Genomic DNA, 17,355 nt, shown 5'->3' with positions numbered 1-17,355 from the left:
TGTCAAGATGGGCAGCCATTCTGGGGTTCTTTTCAGTGCAGGGGATGTGGTCTGCTCAGGAAAGGGTTTTGTCCATCAACATTCTGAAGCTTCGGGCTGTTCAGCTTTCACGGGTTTACTGAACTATTCAACTGAGGGGATTTCCAGTCAGTTCAGTTGGACAATGCCAGTGGCATATATAATTCATCAGGGTGGCACCAGGAGGCCCAGTTGGAAGTGGATCGTCATCTGGCTTGGGCAGAGTTTCAGGTTCTGGTCCTGTTGGCAGTGCATATCCCAGGTGAATACATATACTGCTAGTACTTCTAAGTAAAAAAAAACATGCTTAAAGTGTTACTAAACCCAGGACCCTGCATTCACTATATCTGGTTTCCCACAGAACATGGAAATTCAATTATTTTAGTAAATCTAAACTGCTAAATACCTATTCTCATCAGCAGTTAGAGCAATCTTGTGACTATCTGTGCCCAGCTAAGCACTAGTTAAAGCTTGTAGGAATAGTTTTCTGACTGACCTATGAGACTACAATACCCCAGACCCTCTGTCTGGACAATGCTGTTTGTCCCTGTGCTGACCACATGCATCCTCCCAAGAAAATAAAGACCCCTAGCACCTAATTGAGCACGTGCAGCCTGACTCCATAGGTCCTGTGTTATCTGGAAATTATTAGGAGGCGGTGGAAGAAGGGGAGGATCAGAGAAGCCAGGATCAAACAGCCTTTTTACACAATGCTCGCAATTAACCCCTTAGGTTCCACAGTGAGTATAACAAGCATGTTCTGTATATACAGACAGATTTTACTGTTGTGGATTTAGTACATTAGAGTAGCTTAAACACTCTTGTAAAATGACTAAAAACACAGATAAAAATACCTTCCAACATCAGTGTAGTGCTCCTTCTAAATAAACTTGTGTCAACCTTCATTACATTTCCTAATAATTATAGTGACTCTGTGCACATTTAGCAGTTTAATCAAATGCTCATTAAAATGGTGCATTTTTTTGTAACAACCCGAAAGATTGATCAAGTAAAGCACTGTAATATTCATCAAATGTGAATTCTGAATGTGTCCATATACAGTCTAGTCCACAAAGTCCTGTGCTTCACAATCTTTGTGCATACACATTCAGATACACATTGGAAAACAAACTGTATCCAAAATACCGCCTCTGTGCCCCCTTTCAGGTGGCACCTCCCCTGATGTGATGGACCTTCACTAAGGTCAATAATTGCTTACTCTTCCATTCGTTCTGCAGATATGTTATTCAGTATGGTGCAGTTTGGCTCCTGAAATACTTTCACTATCCAGCCTATGTCTGTTGTCACCATCCAGGAATAAACTCATAAAGACATGAAAGACATATAGTGTGTTCAATTAATTTTATTAGACCTTAAAATTAAAAGCTCTTATCAGTATATCCAGCCATCGGTATCTGCAGCAATCAGATCATGAGGCGCCAGACAGACTCCTGCTGTATTCTGTTTGAGGATGTCACTAGTTCTTCCTCCTGATGCAAGGCCTTTTCAACTCTACTAGGAGTATTGGGGTCTCTTGGGCTATCTGTCATCAGGTGTCAGTGCCTCAGGGCTGCAACCTTGTATTTACCATTACGAGGTTTTACGGGTGGTTGTATGGGCCAAAGAGGATAGTGCTTTTGGCCACAGTGTATTTAGGGCGGCAGAGTAGTTTCCTTGGGACTGATGGTGGCTTCTGTGGCCCCCTCCTTTTCATGTGCAATGCCCTGAGACTTCCCAGGTAGTCATGATTTATAGCCTGCTCTGTACCACATGATCGATAAAGAGACCTGAATTTTTATACTTTCATATAATATCCTTTTTTTTTTTTAGTTCATCACAGGGCACAGAGGTTCCATTCCTCTTTCTGGAGGTTAATTTCTTGCTACTGAGGTAATTCCTGTATGGGAGGGGTAATATAGGGTAGGATTTTCTGTCAGTTTCTGCCAGCGTCCATTCACCTACAGGTGGTACGTAACCCAGGTAGTAATGATTTGTAGCCTGCTCTGTGTCCCATGATGTACTCTAAGAAAGGAACTTTACAGGTATGCATAAAAATCATTATATAGACCTGGAAACTACTGACTAAACAGCCTGACATCAATAGTTTGTAAACTATTGGAAGGAATGATAAGGGGCCATATCCAGGAATCTGATGAAAATTGTATAATTTAGTAGTAACAACATGAGTTTATGAAAGACCGTTCTTGCCAGACCAACCTTTTAACATTCTACAAGGAGGTAAACTGTAATTTGGAAAGAAGAAGGCCTGTGGATGCAATGCATCTATATTTTATTAAAGCGGGAGTCCACTGGGACTCCGCGTTTTTTTTTTTTTTTTTTTTTTAAAGCCAGCAGCTACAAATACTGCAGCTGCTGACTTTTAAAATAGTGACACTTACCCGTCCAGCGCGCCCGCGATGTCGGCACCCGAAGCCGATCTGTAGATCGTATGTCGGGTGCTGCCGCCGCCATCTTGGGTATGGGAATCAGGAAATGGAGCCTTTCGGCTTCATTTCCCGTTTCCCTACTGTGCATGCGCGAATCGCGCTGCGCAATAAGGACGGTCCCCGCTGCCTCTGGGATCTGTGTGTTTCCCAGCAGGCAGCGGGGCACTTGCGGAAAGGGGCGGGCACTTGCGGAAAGGGGCGTAATATTCGCCCCTTTCCGTCGATAGCTATCCCGAAAGTGGGTGCAGAATACCTGTACTGTACAGGTATCTGCACCCCCCTCCCCCTGAAAGGTGCCAATTGTGGCGCCGGAGGGGGGGAGGGTTCCGATGAGCGGAGGTCCACTTTAGGGTGGACCTCCGCTTAAGGCATTTGATACAGTACCTCAGCTACACTTAATTCTGAAATGAAGGTCTTTTGGCATTGATTAGATCTGTATCTGGTTGGATAACTGGTTGCAGGAGTACACCCAAAGGTTGGTGATTAATGGCATATTTTCTGAATAGTCTAGAGTTGTGAGCAGTGTACCCCAGGGCTCCATCCTGGAACCAATTCATTTCAACTTGTTCATAAACGATAGAGAGTTTGGAATAAATAGTTCAAGCTCTGTTAACTGATAATACATAGCTAATTAGGGCAATACATTTCACAACAGACTATAGCAACTTTACAAGGAGAGATAGTTAAAATGGGGTGGAGCTATATGGCATATGAAGTTTAATATTGAAAAATGTAAAGTAATGCACCTGGGAGCTAAATTTTGCATGCAAGTTGCTTGCTAGGGGAAGAACCTCTGGGGGAATTGAGGAAGGAAAAGTAGATCACAGACTTCGCAATTGCATCTATCCAAAAATGGTCTACTCAGGAGATAAAACTTTTATTCTAAAACATAACAGAACTCTGGTTCAGCCACATCTTGATTTATGCAGTCCAGTTTTGGTCGTCAATCCTCAGTAAGGATTTGCCTTACTTTTTACTCTAACATCTTGTTCCTGACACTTAAACATCATCTAGACCACTGTTATCAATCAGCCTCCAGACTCATTCAGTCCAGTGTTTGCTTTTACCATTTGCCATCGGTCAGTGTTCATTTGGAGTTGGGATTTTGTTGCTACATCCATACCTTCTGTGGATCATCTTTAACACCTTACCTCACGGGATCATTTTGCCATTTATCGGGGTGAAAAATTCCATCCATGTGTTTTATGTATTTTTTTCCTCCAAGTAGCTTAGCGGAGATGTATATCTTTTAGCAATGTATGTATCTTGTCATATGTGTGTTTTTACATGTAGCTTTCCATAACTTTTTCAGACCATTAAACTTTTTGCCTTATTGAGATGTACAGTGGGCTGTGAAGGATTTTTTTATTTTTTTATTTTTTTTATTTTTTTGTCTTGTCAAATGTGCAGGTGGTTGAGCTAAATTCAGTTTTTTTTATTTTTTTATTCTTGAGTTACACAAGGATGTGCTTGAAGTGGAGAGAGTCCAGAGAAGGGCAACCCAGCTAATAATGAAGCTAGAGGAGCTCCATTATGAGAAATAGAACAGTTAAACCTATTCTTTGTGGAAGAGATGCTTAAGAGGGCGTATAATGGCAATATACAAATCCTTTAAGCATTGAGAGTAAACTATTTAACCTAAAGAAGACACATGGCCACGCAATAAAGTTGGATGAGAAGCTGTTCAATTTTAAACTGTGTGAGGGGTGGTTTTTTACTTGTTATAGTGTTAGGGTTGTGGAACTCCCTTCGACAGCTGGCGGTGTCAGCCAGAACTGGTGCCTTTATTCATTCTTTCCAACTATGTAACCCCCAAGTCCCTATCCTAGAATCTGCACAAAATAAGTAATATACCACCAGAGAAGTACCGGCACTGAGAATGTTTCTAAACTAAATGACGCAAACAAAAAATATAAATGCAACAGATGGAACACCACTGAAAAATAATTAACCTCCCAAAAACAAAAATCTTTACAAGATTGATGATGGTGTGTCTCCCCTATGTTGAGTATTCCAGCAGTGTCTGTATCTGTCACTTATGTCTGTAAAATTGAAAGTTATCTTCTGGAGAGCACTTATACATGCAAAAACAAATTCAAGTTACAACAAAAAATGTTTGCTGTAACTGCTTATAAAATGTTAGCTGTAGTTCTGCTTAAACTCACTAGTCTATCTAAATCTGCTAGTGCACTCCCCTCCTCCAGTTTAACAATGCTGCTGTCCAGTGGTGCCCATGTTCTTTTTTTGAAACTTTTTGCACTTTCTTTTGCTATTAATCAGATAATATGTTTTAAGTGCCAGTGTTTTGATACAGGATTTTTATATTGAAGCCTTGTTTGTGCAATATTTTTCTGCTTGAAGAGCCAAGTTTGGTGCATTTGTTTGAGCCTTAGAGCTAAATATTGAATGAGCTCATCCACAAAATATATCATGCAAGAAAATAATTTGACAATAAACAATGTCTAGGCATATTCATTGGCAGCTTGTGCTCAAAAGGTTTTGGGCGGCACAAACAAACTGAAAAAAGAAACATCAAATGCAGCCACCAGTGCAGCCTCACTGTGACCAACCCCACCACCCGTATGCTTGCTGTCTGACCGGCACTTATCTCATCTTGGTAGCGGGTCAGCCAGTTGGTGAAAGCGGTGAGCTGTGGGAAGGGCAGCGGGTCAGACGGCGGCTCCTGTGCTTTCCATGCTTCCCGTGCATCTCTTCCCTTCTGCTGGGCATCCAATAGAATCACCTGTGCCTTCAGCCAATCAGCTGACCGGTATTAGACCCGCACTTTTGGATTGGCAGAGAGGCGGTTCAGTGTTAGTAAAGCGATTATTCATTTGCTTTTCTAACACACCTGGGTGGACTTCGAGCGCAATGCTCTGCCCTCCGAGTTCTCCTTTTTTGAAGCCTATTGGAGCCTATGGCTCTAATCAGGTACTACAGAAAAACACCCCTGCCGCTGTAGTCAGGCATTCAAAAAGGGGCTGGGCACCATGGATAAATTAATGTAAACATCCTTAGTAATAGAAAAAAGCGTGACAGGACCTCTTAAATATGAAATCTGGGGTAAAAAAAAAAGCACTATGGGTGGAAGTGACGTTGTGACATCGCTTCCGCCCTGCACCGGTATGGAGATGGGTGGGGGCCATCTTCCGCTCACTCGTCTCCTTACCCAGGAAGAAGCAGCATCCAATCGCCTCCACTTCTACCGACCACTCCGGTTATCAGCGGAGGGCACTGGAGCGCGGCAGGAGGGGGTGCCCTCTCCCGCCGATAAAAATGATCTTACGGAAAATCCACCACAGAGACCTCTATTATCGGAAATCGTACCACCCACTGAAGAGGATACCAGGATTATGGCAGCTAGCTGCTACCATAAAAATGATATTCCTCTTGAGTTAGGATGTATATCAGCGGTCCGTAAGTGTTTAAAAAAGCCGTTGTCTACTTTGAACCCTATTTTCAAACTCGTGTACTACAGTGTTGCCACCCTACCAGATTGAAATTTACTGGTACGACACCCAACATTTACTGACACAGCTACATTTTTACTGGCATTTCCAAAAGTTGCAAAATTACAGTTTTAAGTGCAAATTTCAGTATTTAGGCTACAAGCAAGTACAATATGCAATTAGCAATGTAATTTAAGGTTGATATTAAGGCAAAAAACAATTCTTATTTTGTTTTTGATCTAGTAAGTAAGATCGGGGACAGGACTCAGGCTCTCGTCGCGCTCCCGGCTTGCCTTGCTCTCGTCGCGCTCCCGGCTTGCCTTGCTCTCGTCGCGCTCCCGGCTTGCCTTGCTCTCGTCGCGCTCCCGGCTTGCCTTGCTCTCGTCGCGCTCCCGGCTTGCCTTGCTCTCGTCGCGCTCCCGGCTTGCCTTGCTCTCGTCGCGCTCCCGGCTTGCCTTGCTCTCGTCGCGCTCCCGGCTTGCCTTGCTCTCGTCGCGCTCCCGGCTTGCCTTTCTCTTGTACCGCAGACCCACACACTCAGGCACCACTTCTGTCAGATCCACCCCCTGCTGAAACCTCCTGAACCACTGTAGTAGGCATTCGGTCAGTCTCGGCCAGCTCTGGACCAGAACTGTACATGCGCAGTTCCGAGCCGAGCGCAACAGCCATGTTTCATTCTGGCAACCTTTTCCTGTCCCTGCCATTTACTGGCAGGAGAAAAGTGCCTTTTTTTCACTGGCTGCCAGTAAAATACTTACTGCTGGCAACACTCGTGTGCTTGCATTGTTTGACATACTCAATGGTAATCCTCTCTTTGGAGGAGCAGGATGAAAACTTTTTCAGGAAGTTATTCCTATTGGTCAGTTTCCATTATCAAACATCCATCCTGTTGGCTAATTTCAACATTAAGGGAATGTACAGTATGTGCATGAACCATATCATTGGCATGCATAAGTTCAGGAAAGTATTAAATGACTACAGTGCCTTTACTGGCCATGCCAAATAAAGAAAATATCTACGAACCTCAGTCATAACAAAAGATGACTGAAGTACAGAGGATAAGTACTTGCAAAGTTGTTTTTAAAGTCTGCCATAAATTTTTTGCTATGACTAGGTGCCATCTTGGAGCCCATGGTCATTCCCTGGAGCTGTAAGCATTTCACCATTTGAAGTAATTTTTTAGTTGTAACAAACAAAAGTAGTAGAAACAAAGTCCTGCAACCCCCAAGTGCATAGCCATAGTCTGAGACCTCATTGGGCCACTCAGATTCCTTTAGCATGTGTAATCCAGCTGTAAAGGCTACCGATGTACCTAGTACAAAGTAGTCTGTTGGTAACCTTAAAGGCGATTCAGGACATCCCATGTCCTGTTTGTGATAGCATAGCTAAAACCATGGGCTGTATAGAACATTTATGTATTATAATACTCAATGCTGAAATACTACTTTAACCACTTCAGCCCCAGAAGATTTGGCTGCTCAATGACCAGCCCATTTTTTGCGATGGGACACTGCATCGCTTTAATTGACAATTGTGTGGTCATGCGATACTGTACCCAAACACAATTTGATGTAAGTTTTTCCCACAAAATAGCTTTCTTTTGGTGGTATTTGATCATCTCTGCAGTTTTTTTTTGTTTTGTTTTTTTGCACTATAAAAAGCCACAATTTTGAAAAAAAACTATATTTTGTACTTTTTGCTATAATAAATATCCCCAATTTATTTTTTTAAAAGGCAAATTTGTGCCTCAGTTTAGGCTTATATTTATTCTTCTACTTCTTTTTTGTAATAAAAATCGCAATAAGCATATATTGGGCAAGCCAATTAAAAAGTTATAGTGTACAAAATAAGGGAAAGATTTATGCCAATTTTATTATTTTTATTTTTTTAACTAGTAATGGCGGTGATCTGCGATTTTTTTTTTTTTTTTTTTTTTTTTTTTCCGTGACTGCGACACTATGGCAGACAGATTGGACACTTTTGACACATTTTTGGGGCCATTGACATTTATACAGCGATCAATGCTATAAAAAATACACTGATTACTGTGTAAATGTCTCCGGCACTAGCGGGCAATCAAAGGGTTAACTGTGTTCCCTCGTGTGCATTCTACCTGTAGGGGGATGAGACTGAGTAGAGGAGATGACAGATCGTTGTGCCTACCTAGTAGGAACACGCGTCTCTGGTCTGGCTCTCATGGCCTCGACCATGCATGACCGGTGGTCATCGTGACCACCGGCCACGCTCATTGGCACCGCCTCAGTGCAGAGGGAGCGCCTGCTATCCCCACTTAAAGGGCCGGCATACAACGACAGTTCACAGGAATGTGCTGACCTGCCGCAGTATGACAATGGCAGCTGGTTGGCAAACGATTAAAGAGAAGTAGGGCCAAAGTTTTTATGTGAGTGCACTTCGCCCAGCGCTCCAGTTAACCCTTTTTTCAGCCAACAAAAACCTAAAGGTGGCTGATGTCACAGAGCCAGTCCAAATGCTGCTGAGAGACTAAGCCAGCTGCTCCAGTCCCCTTCACTGCCTGGCACTCTAGTGAGCACTGGAGGGGCAGAGCAGAGAGCCAGTGATTGAAGTCATTATATATGCTTTATTAAGAATAAAATCAATTGCACAAAAATTTTAGAATTGCGATGTGGAAAAGGCACAAGATTTTCGGTTTCCCGCATTGCACCGCATACCAATTGCACAGCGTCAATGCAGTCTGCTGTGAGTGTCAATGTCAAACACTTTGAAACAGATCACAAAACGGTACGATTGCCAGAATCGCATTGTATGGGTGTGAACACCCATAAGATGCAATTCAGATGCAGAAAAAGGGTCCTACGCCATTTTAGTGCGGATGCGATTTTAACCATACAAAATGTATGGCTCAAATCACACGTCACAGACCCCACATGATGTGTACTGGAATGTGGTGTGGTTTCTGTGTTAATCATATGCTGTGTTTGCACCCACTAGTGTGCACCCAGGCTAAAACGTGTATAGTAGTATAAACAAATCTGTTACCTTTAAAGATATTCTAACATGCTCACCGCGTAACCAACTTACACCAATAAAGCTGGGGAAAGTGGGGTTTGAATTACTCTGTAATTATAACCCCCCCCCCCCCCCCCCCCACACTTTCCTTGGTGATGTTAAAGTAAAATAGAAGACTATAAGATTCACTACCTTTTAAATGTTCCCTACTCTCTGCTCCTATATTTGCTGCTGTTCTGCCCATCTTCAAATGGCAATGTGACCACAAAGCTTTGGCGAGTTTGGCTGGTAGACATGAACAACGCTTTCAGGGCCAATAACACCTTAGGGCTAAGGGTGCCGGTGGGATGAAGTCACTACTGTAAGCATTCAGGAACTTTGTTGGCCTTGCACAGACAGACTTACTGGAAAAGATGATAATTCAGTATTTCCATTAAGATTTTTTGGGGAAAATATACAATTTATACAAACAGAAGCACAGTAGGTTGGCAATGTTATTGGCCAATGATATTTTTTTTGCTATGTGACCTTATGAATTTCTAGTTCCACCCCCTGATATAACTGTACTAATCATTGCAATGTTTTTTGTTAAATATAGGCATGTTCATGGGTTCCTCTGCAATTCCCTACTCCACCCAGGCCACAAGCAATTTCCAAGCTTTCCCACCAATGGGAGTAGCTGTTCCTACAAGTGCTGGAATGATGGGAAACATGATGGGACAAGCCATGCCTGCAATGGGACAGAATACTGGAATGATGGTTGGCATGGGTATTCCAAATGGATTTGTGGGAAATCCTCCATCTGGAGTAATGGGACTCCCGCCCAACATGATGGGTCCACAAGCAACAATGGTTAGCAATATAGGAACACCTCCAAACAAATTTGGGATGCAGCAAAATCAACCTACACCTTGGAATCTTTCACAGGTAGAAACATTGTTGATCCCTGCCTTTTGTCATTTACCCTTTTGCTGTGCTTTACTGCAAACAATGAACAGTGTCATCTATATCATTTATTACAAATATATGATGTGTTTGGTTTGCACAGTCGATAAAGATCAGATTCACTTTGGATCATGCTACATGTTACACCCATAGCTGTAAATTTAGAAACTATACGTCACGTCTGCCACCGTGACAGATGGCTTGTAGTTCTCAGTGAACTGTGAGGATGCTGATGAGCACCCTCCTAGTTTATTCACACTTCTCCCAACTTTGTAACTGAACGCCCACACATACAGAGGTACGGGCACAAAACTGCAGGAGCTTGACATTATACTCACTATTTATTGATCACAGGTACAATGCTCTGCAGACTCCTCTGAAAAAGAAAATGAAAATTTTTTGCAGCAGAAACTGAATGTGAATTTATCCTTTAAAGTTTATTCAAAGCCAAAACTTTATCTGGTTTAGAGTGGTGATTAGAACTAGGGATGCACCAATACCACTTTTTTTTTTAGCAACCAGTATGAGTACCGATATTTTTATTTATTTTTTTACGTACCCGCCAATTACGATGGCTATTTTCGGCATTTAGGGAGTTTGGGGCGGGGGGGTCTCTATCATTATCTCACACAGCACAAGGAGATGCCCACCAAGGTGGTCACTACAGCCTGTCAGCATTATATATCTAGATATAGATATATCTATCTATATCTAATATAAAAAAAATATATAGAGAGAGAGAGAGAGAGAGCGCTCTATATATCTTTATACTGTAGATATCTATATAGATATCTACAGTATATAGATATGCAGCACATGGGGGTTAACACTGGGATCCTCATTACCTCTGCCAGCTCTCAGGGCAGCACAGGGTTAAACCCTGAGTTTTTCATTACCAGTCATCAGCAGGCTCTTCTCCCGGCAGGCAGCACAGGGTGTAATGACGGCTCCTGTGTCAAGACTCCAGCTAAAGTGCGTTAAGCCTGTGTTTAGTCAGATTAGGCTACCGGCCATAATGTGTAATGGAAGTGACATTTGGTCGCCGCCATCTTGCTACATCCTGCACTCCTCCACAGTAAGGATACACTGAGAAGGGGGCAAGCGGACATCTTGTTACACCCAGCGGCTTTTTGCATTCTACACTTTATTTATTTTTTATTTTTTTTAACAATAAACTGAGTTTATATAGTGAAATACAGTACTTAAAACTCTGTGTGAATGTTTACGTGTTGAATTTTAAAAGTAGCGGTTTTCTTTTAGATTAGCAAACCTGTGAGATCCACAGGCTTGCCGCAGCTTTTAGGATTCAACATATAAATAAACTGAGTCCTAAGTACTGTATTCCACTATTTAAACTCAGTTTAGTGGTAAAAAAAAAGTGTAAAATGCAAAACTCTGGTGGGTCTAACAGGATTTCCACTTGCCCCTTCTCAGTGTATCCTTACTGTGGAGGAGGACAGGGTCTAGCAAGATGCACACGAAATGTCACTTTCGTTACACATTCTGACAGGTCGCCAAATCTGATGAAACGCCTTCTTGCACACACAGCAGATATGATTGAGGGAGGAGGAGAGCTCTAAGTGCAGTGAGACAAGGCATGACTAGCCACACACCTACCTCCCAGGTCCCAGTCAAATCTTCACCTGGAGGGTTGAGCAGTGGAAAGGCAGATAAAGGAAGCATTCCTGCATACCCATACTCCCCTGCAGTGGTACATCCAGGCTATTCCTCCCTCCAGACATGGCCAACGCCACAGGTTTGGCTCGTCCACACACACTGATTGCTCGCTGATTTGGCCATACTTGTGTGGGTCACCAGAGTTCACTTATTTCTGTCACAGAGCCAGCCAGTCCAGACTCTGCAGGGATCCCGACAATGTCAGGACCCACCCAGATGCCTGACTGGCAGCTGGCTCAGCCTCTGAGTGCACCTCTGAATGTCTGAGCCAGCCATTCCTGCCTCCTCCACACCCCAACCTGGAGAAGTAGAGCAAGAGAACTGACGGTCACTTCGCTCTGCTCTGTAAAGACCGAAAATGGAATGATCAGCAGTCATGTGATCACTCAGGCTTAGAGCAACGGGGGACAGCTGCAGCATTGGGTCAGTGCTGCAGCCACATAGGTAAGTATCATTGATTTGATTTTTTTTTTTTTTTTTTTTTATTCCCACACTTTTTAATGGAACTCTCCTCAGTTTAATGTTCTGGTGTGATGGGTTAAAATGCCCTCCACCAGACATTTGTTTTTCTAGAGTAAAGGATTTCTACGCTTAAGCATATTGAAGTGAAATTAAGCCCACCATTTTTATGGTTTCTCAAGTTACTTACATTCAAGGCATGTTTTAACCACTTGACCACTGGGCACTTAAACACCCTTAATAACCAGACCAATTTTCAGCTTTTGGTGCTCTCACATTTTGAATGACAATTACTCAGTCATGCAACACTGGACCTATATGAAATTTTTGTCCTTTTTGTCACACAAATAGAGCTTTCTTTTGGTGGTATTTAATCACCTCTCAGTTTTTTATTTTTTGTGCCATAAAAGAAAAAAGACCGAAAATTCTGCGAAAAAAATGAATTTTTCTTCGTTTCTGTTATAAAATTTAGCAGATTAGTAATTTTTTCTTCATAAATTTTGGACAAAATTTATACTACTACATATCTTTGGCAAAAAATAAGTACAAATTGGTGGATATTATTTGGTCTTTGTGAAAGTTATAGAGTCCACAATGATCACACCTGAAGGACTGACGGCCTATTTCAATTCTTGAGACCCTAACATGCCAGAAAAGTACAAATACCCCCCAAATGACCCCTTTTTGGAAAGAAGGCATTCCAATGTATTTAGTAAGAGGCATGATGAGTTTTTTGAAGTTGTCATTTTTTCCCACAATTCTTTACAAAATCAAGATTTTTTTTCCTTTTTTTTCCTTTTTTTCCACAAAATTGTCATATTATCAGGTTATTTCTCACACACAGCATATGCATACCACAAATTACACCCCAAAACACATTCTGCTATTACTCCCGAGTACGGCGATACCACATGTGTGAGACTTTTACACAGTGTGGCCACATACAGAGGCCCAACATGCAGGGAGCGCCATCAGGCGTTCTGGAGCACCCAGGACAATTGTGACATTTCTCTCCTACATGTAAAAATCATCATTTATTTGCTAGAAAATTACAGAGAACCCCAAAACATTATATATTTTTTTTTAGCAAAGACCCTGGAGAATACAATGGTGGTCGTTGCAAATTTTTATCTCACACGGTATTTGCGCAGCAATTTTTCGAACGCGTTTTTTTGGGGGAAAAAACTGTTTTGTGCTTAAAACAAAAAAAACAGTAAACAGTAAAGTTAGCCCACTTTTTGAATAAAGTGAAAGATGAAGTTATGCTGAGTAAATAGATATCAAACATGTCACTCTTCAAAATTGCACATGCCCGTGGAATGGCGCCAAACGTCGCTACTTAAAAAATCCCCATAGGCGACGCTTTAATTTTTTTTTACTGGTTACATGTTTTAAGTTGCAGAGGAGTTCTAGGGCTAGAATTATTGCTCTCGCTCTAACATTCGCGGCGATACCTCACATGTGTGGTTTGAACACCGTTTTCATATGTGGGCGGGGCTTACGTATGCGTTCGCTTCTGCATGCGAGCACATTGGAACAGGGGCGCTTTAAATTTAATTTTTTTTTTTTTTATTGTTCATTTTACTTTATTTATTTTAGTTTGACATTATTTTTTTCCCCAAAAATACGTTTTTGATCACTTTTATTCCTATTACAAGGAATGTAAACATCCCTTGTAATAGGAATATGGGGTGACAGGTCCTCTTTACAGTGAAATCTGGGGGTCAATATGACCCCACATCTCACCTAAAAAAAAAAAAAAAAAAAAAAAGATTCTGGCTTTGATCGTACTGGCGAGTTGGTAGAAGCACCGGAGGGTGGTGAGGGGTGGGGGGGCGTCTATGGCTGGGTATTGCAGGGTATCACCGAGTATGGCTGGGTATGGCAATTTATGGCAGGGTATTGGCGGGGGTGTTGCAGAGTATTGGCGGGGGTGTTGCAGGGTATTGGCGGGGGTGTTGCAGGGTATTGAGGGGTTAAATTCGGTGCGCAGCGATGTGGGCACTGCAGATGCAGCCCACATCGCTGCTGACACAGATCTCTTTCCCCTCCGCTGTACCGATCGGTACAGAGAGGGGAAGGGAGGAACCGGCGTCATGTTATGACGCCGGTTTGTTTACAAGTGATCACTCCGTCATTTGACGGAGCGATCACGTGGTAAACGGCCGCGACGAGCGGCCGTTTACCGTGATGCGCCGGGTCCACTGGACCCGGCGGTCACGGATGATCTCGTGTGCGCGCCCCAGGGGGCGCGCAAGAGCAGAATTCTGGGGGGGCTTTAATTAACGGCCTCTCGGAGTTAAACAACTGCCCTGAATCCGTTAATCGGCAATGGCCGGTTGTTAAGTGGTTAAATTATAGCTGTTAGTTACTAGTGTGCTTATGTTGGCTCTCAGTTGAGCTGTCAAGCCATCAAATGTCTGACGTCATAGCTGATCACATGTGGAGCACCGTGGCAACAGCAGATAAGACTAAGTTGGTTGGCAGTTTCCTTCATTATAAAGGATAGAAGTGTTTATTTAGAATGTGTTAATATTATCTCCTGCCTCTTAACTATGCTTACTAACCTGTATAAGAAAGATGCATAAACATAGCTATTTTTTTATGTCTCTCCATTCCGGTCATGTGATCAACTTCTCTGTTCTCGGCCAGCCTTGGCTGCAGGGGAGAGGAGGGAGCACTGACAACTAGAGATGCACTGACATTTTCAGCGACCAAAACTAGAGCTGCACTATTAATCGTTAAATGGCGATCCAACCCCCTCCGGATTTTAATACAGCATTTCCCAGATTCATGTTAAACAAGTGCTGAGCAGAGCTGTCAAAAGGAAAAAAAAACTCTTTATCATTAACTGTAATAAAGTGACACAGTGGGGGTTATTTACAAAAGGCAAATCCACTTTGCACTGAAAGTGCAGTTGGAAGTGCAGTTGCTCTAAATCTAAGGGGTAGATCTGAAATGAATATAAGCTCTGCTGATTTTATCATCCAATCATGTGCAAGCTAAAATGCTGATTTTTATTTTCCTTGCATGTCCACCTCGGATCTACAGCGACTTTACTTCCAAGTGCACTTGCAGTGCAAAGTGGATTTTCCTTTAGTAAATAACCCCCAATGTATCTCTCGATTCTTTTAGATCAAGGAAATTAACTTTCGTTTGTAAATGAGCTCAGTTGAACCCCTTAGACCAGGGGTGCGCAACCTTTTTAAGAGCGAGGGCCACTTAAGCAGCTTGGTAACCAGTCGCAGGCCACAATGAGCAGAGCGGGCAGGTGACAGGTCACGACTACTCTATAGACCCTCTGATCCACCCAGATGGAAGGGGGCGAACTCCCTTCTATTATCTGATTTATTGGATTAGAGGCAGGCGGGAGTAAACGGACAAAGGGTCTGATTGGGTAGGGGCGATCATGTGAAAAGGGCCTAAATTGCTTCCACACTGATTACCCACACTGCGGGTGCAGGGTAGTGCACCTGTGTCTATTCTGTGAGTTAACTGAACTTTGCCATAGACTCTGCCTGTGGCAAAAGCCGGCACTGTACAGGAAGCAACAGCTTATGGGCTCTGCTCTGCAGCCATTTTTTTCCTCTACCACCAGCTTCATTCACAACACCGATGCTGTGGTATGACTAGTTGGCATCCTGCGATCTGGGCTTGCTAACCCGCCGTTCCAGAGCAGGAGGTCGCGGGCCACATCAAAAAACTCCGCGGGCCACATGTGGCCCCCGGGACACTGGTTGGCCACCCCTGCCCACTAAACCTTTTTTGACACTTGTTACGTACAAGTTAAAATCTGTATTATGTTACTAGAAAACTACTTGGAACCCTTAAACCTAATATAAAAAAATATATATATATTTTTTGCAGAGACCCTAGAGAATAAAATGGCAATCGTTACAATATTTTATGTCACACTGTATTTGCGCAGCAGTCTTTCAAAAGCAATTGTTTTAGGAAAAAACATACTTGAATGATTTAAAAATAAATAAATAAACAGTAAAGTTAGCCTAATTTTTTTGTATAATGTGAAAGATGACGTTACGCTGAGAATCGTGATCTTTATTCTAAGCAAAAAAATTGTAATTCTCATTTTATCCAGAATCTTGGAGCTCTAGCCCAAACACATCGGCCGAAAATGGTGTCATCGACATTTTGCTGAAAAGGTTCTGATAATGGCCCCGAAAGCGCACAATTTTACCCTAATTTTACTATGCTTATGGCGGGTTTTCATAGGTTGTATGATTCAAAAAATACATAAAAAAATATAACACGGGTTCGTTATTGATGCGTTATTGCTGCATTTTCAAAGTATTTCAACAGGGATGTGTGCTTTTTATTTTATTTTTTTTTATTTTTTACTGACCAAAAATGCAGCAAGCAGGATTTTTAACATCCAATGAAAGCTCAATGGGACCAGTGTGAAGACATACATAGAATTTAAAGGGCTGCATTTTTCTTGAACTTTTCTTGTGAAAAAGGTGCTAATAATGGCTGGAAAATTTATATTCATTTTAATTCATGATGTTAAATAAAAAGTTGAATATAATACAAATATATAAAAATATATAAACTTTTGAAAATCTGTAATTTTCGGTTTTGGCCAAGTGCATCCTGCATTTTCAGTTTCGGCACAAAAACTTCCATTTGGTGCACATCTACTGACAACTGGGCCATTGAAGCCTATAGGTGACATTACCACTACAGGCTTTTAACTAGATATTTTTGTGCACTTTCTCCTGTCCTCTGACCAGACTGGAGCTGCATGAAATTAGGTAAGAATACACATCTTTCGTACATAGGTTACCAACAATAGGGGTTGGGAGGTAGGAGGGCATGTTTTTAAGATTAGTTAGGGTTAACCCAGAACAATACTTTAATTCAGCTTGAACCACTTCAAGACCACCCACCGCATATATACCTGTACCTTGTATCATGCACTAGATACTGTGGGCATGTGCCCACTGAACAGAGGGGGGACCCAGTCTGTGGGTCCAGTGAAGCTGATGTATGCCAGCCACCGACGATCGCGCCACAGATCCCCGTTCTGGCAGGGAAGTACACACAGATTTTAGTAATCAGGAACTCTGTGTTCTTCCTGTCAGTCTATACCCCACACAGTTAGAAAACACTTGCAGGGAACACACTTAACCCTTTGATCGCCCATGATGTTAACCCCGACCCTGCCATTGTCATTTATACAGGGACATTGTATTTTTTTTTTTAGCACTGATCACTGTATTGTCACTGGTCCCAAAAAAGTATCATATGGGGTCAGATTTGTCCACGGAAATGTTGCACTTCCACTAAAAAATCGCTGATTGCCACCATTACCAGTAAAAACAAAAAAAAAAATGTAAAGTCCATAAATCTAT

At 42.3% G+C, this 17,355-nt stretch overlaps 1 protein-coding gene across 2 annotated transcripts in view; it reads left to right on the top strand.

Moving 5' to 3' along the window:
* SMAP1 (small ArfGAP 1) overlaps positions 1–17,355 on the top strand; it is a 453,919-nt gene that overhangs the window by 410,703 nt on the left and 25,861 nt on the right. For both annotated transcript variants that reach the window (XM_077487401.1, XM_077487402.1), the window contains one exon: positions 9,501–9,829. In XM_077487401.1, coding sequence (XP_077343527.1) covers positions 9,501–9,829 — 329 coding nt within the window. The remainder of the gene's footprint in view (positions 1–9,500; positions 9,830–17,355) is intronic.

The sequence above is a fragment of the Lithobates pipiens genome, unplaced genomic scaffold (genome assembly GCF_037356315.1).
Source record: "Lithobates pipiens isolate NorthernLeopardFrog02 unplaced genomic scaffold, aLitPip1_a1.2 Scaffold_18, whole genome shotgun sequence".
Classification (NCBI taxonomy): Eukaryota; Metazoa; Chordata; class Amphibia; order Anura; family Ranidae; genus Lithobates; species Lithobates pipiens.
Note: the sequence above shows the minus strand (reverse complement) of the source record. Positions and strands in the feature narration are given on the sequence as shown.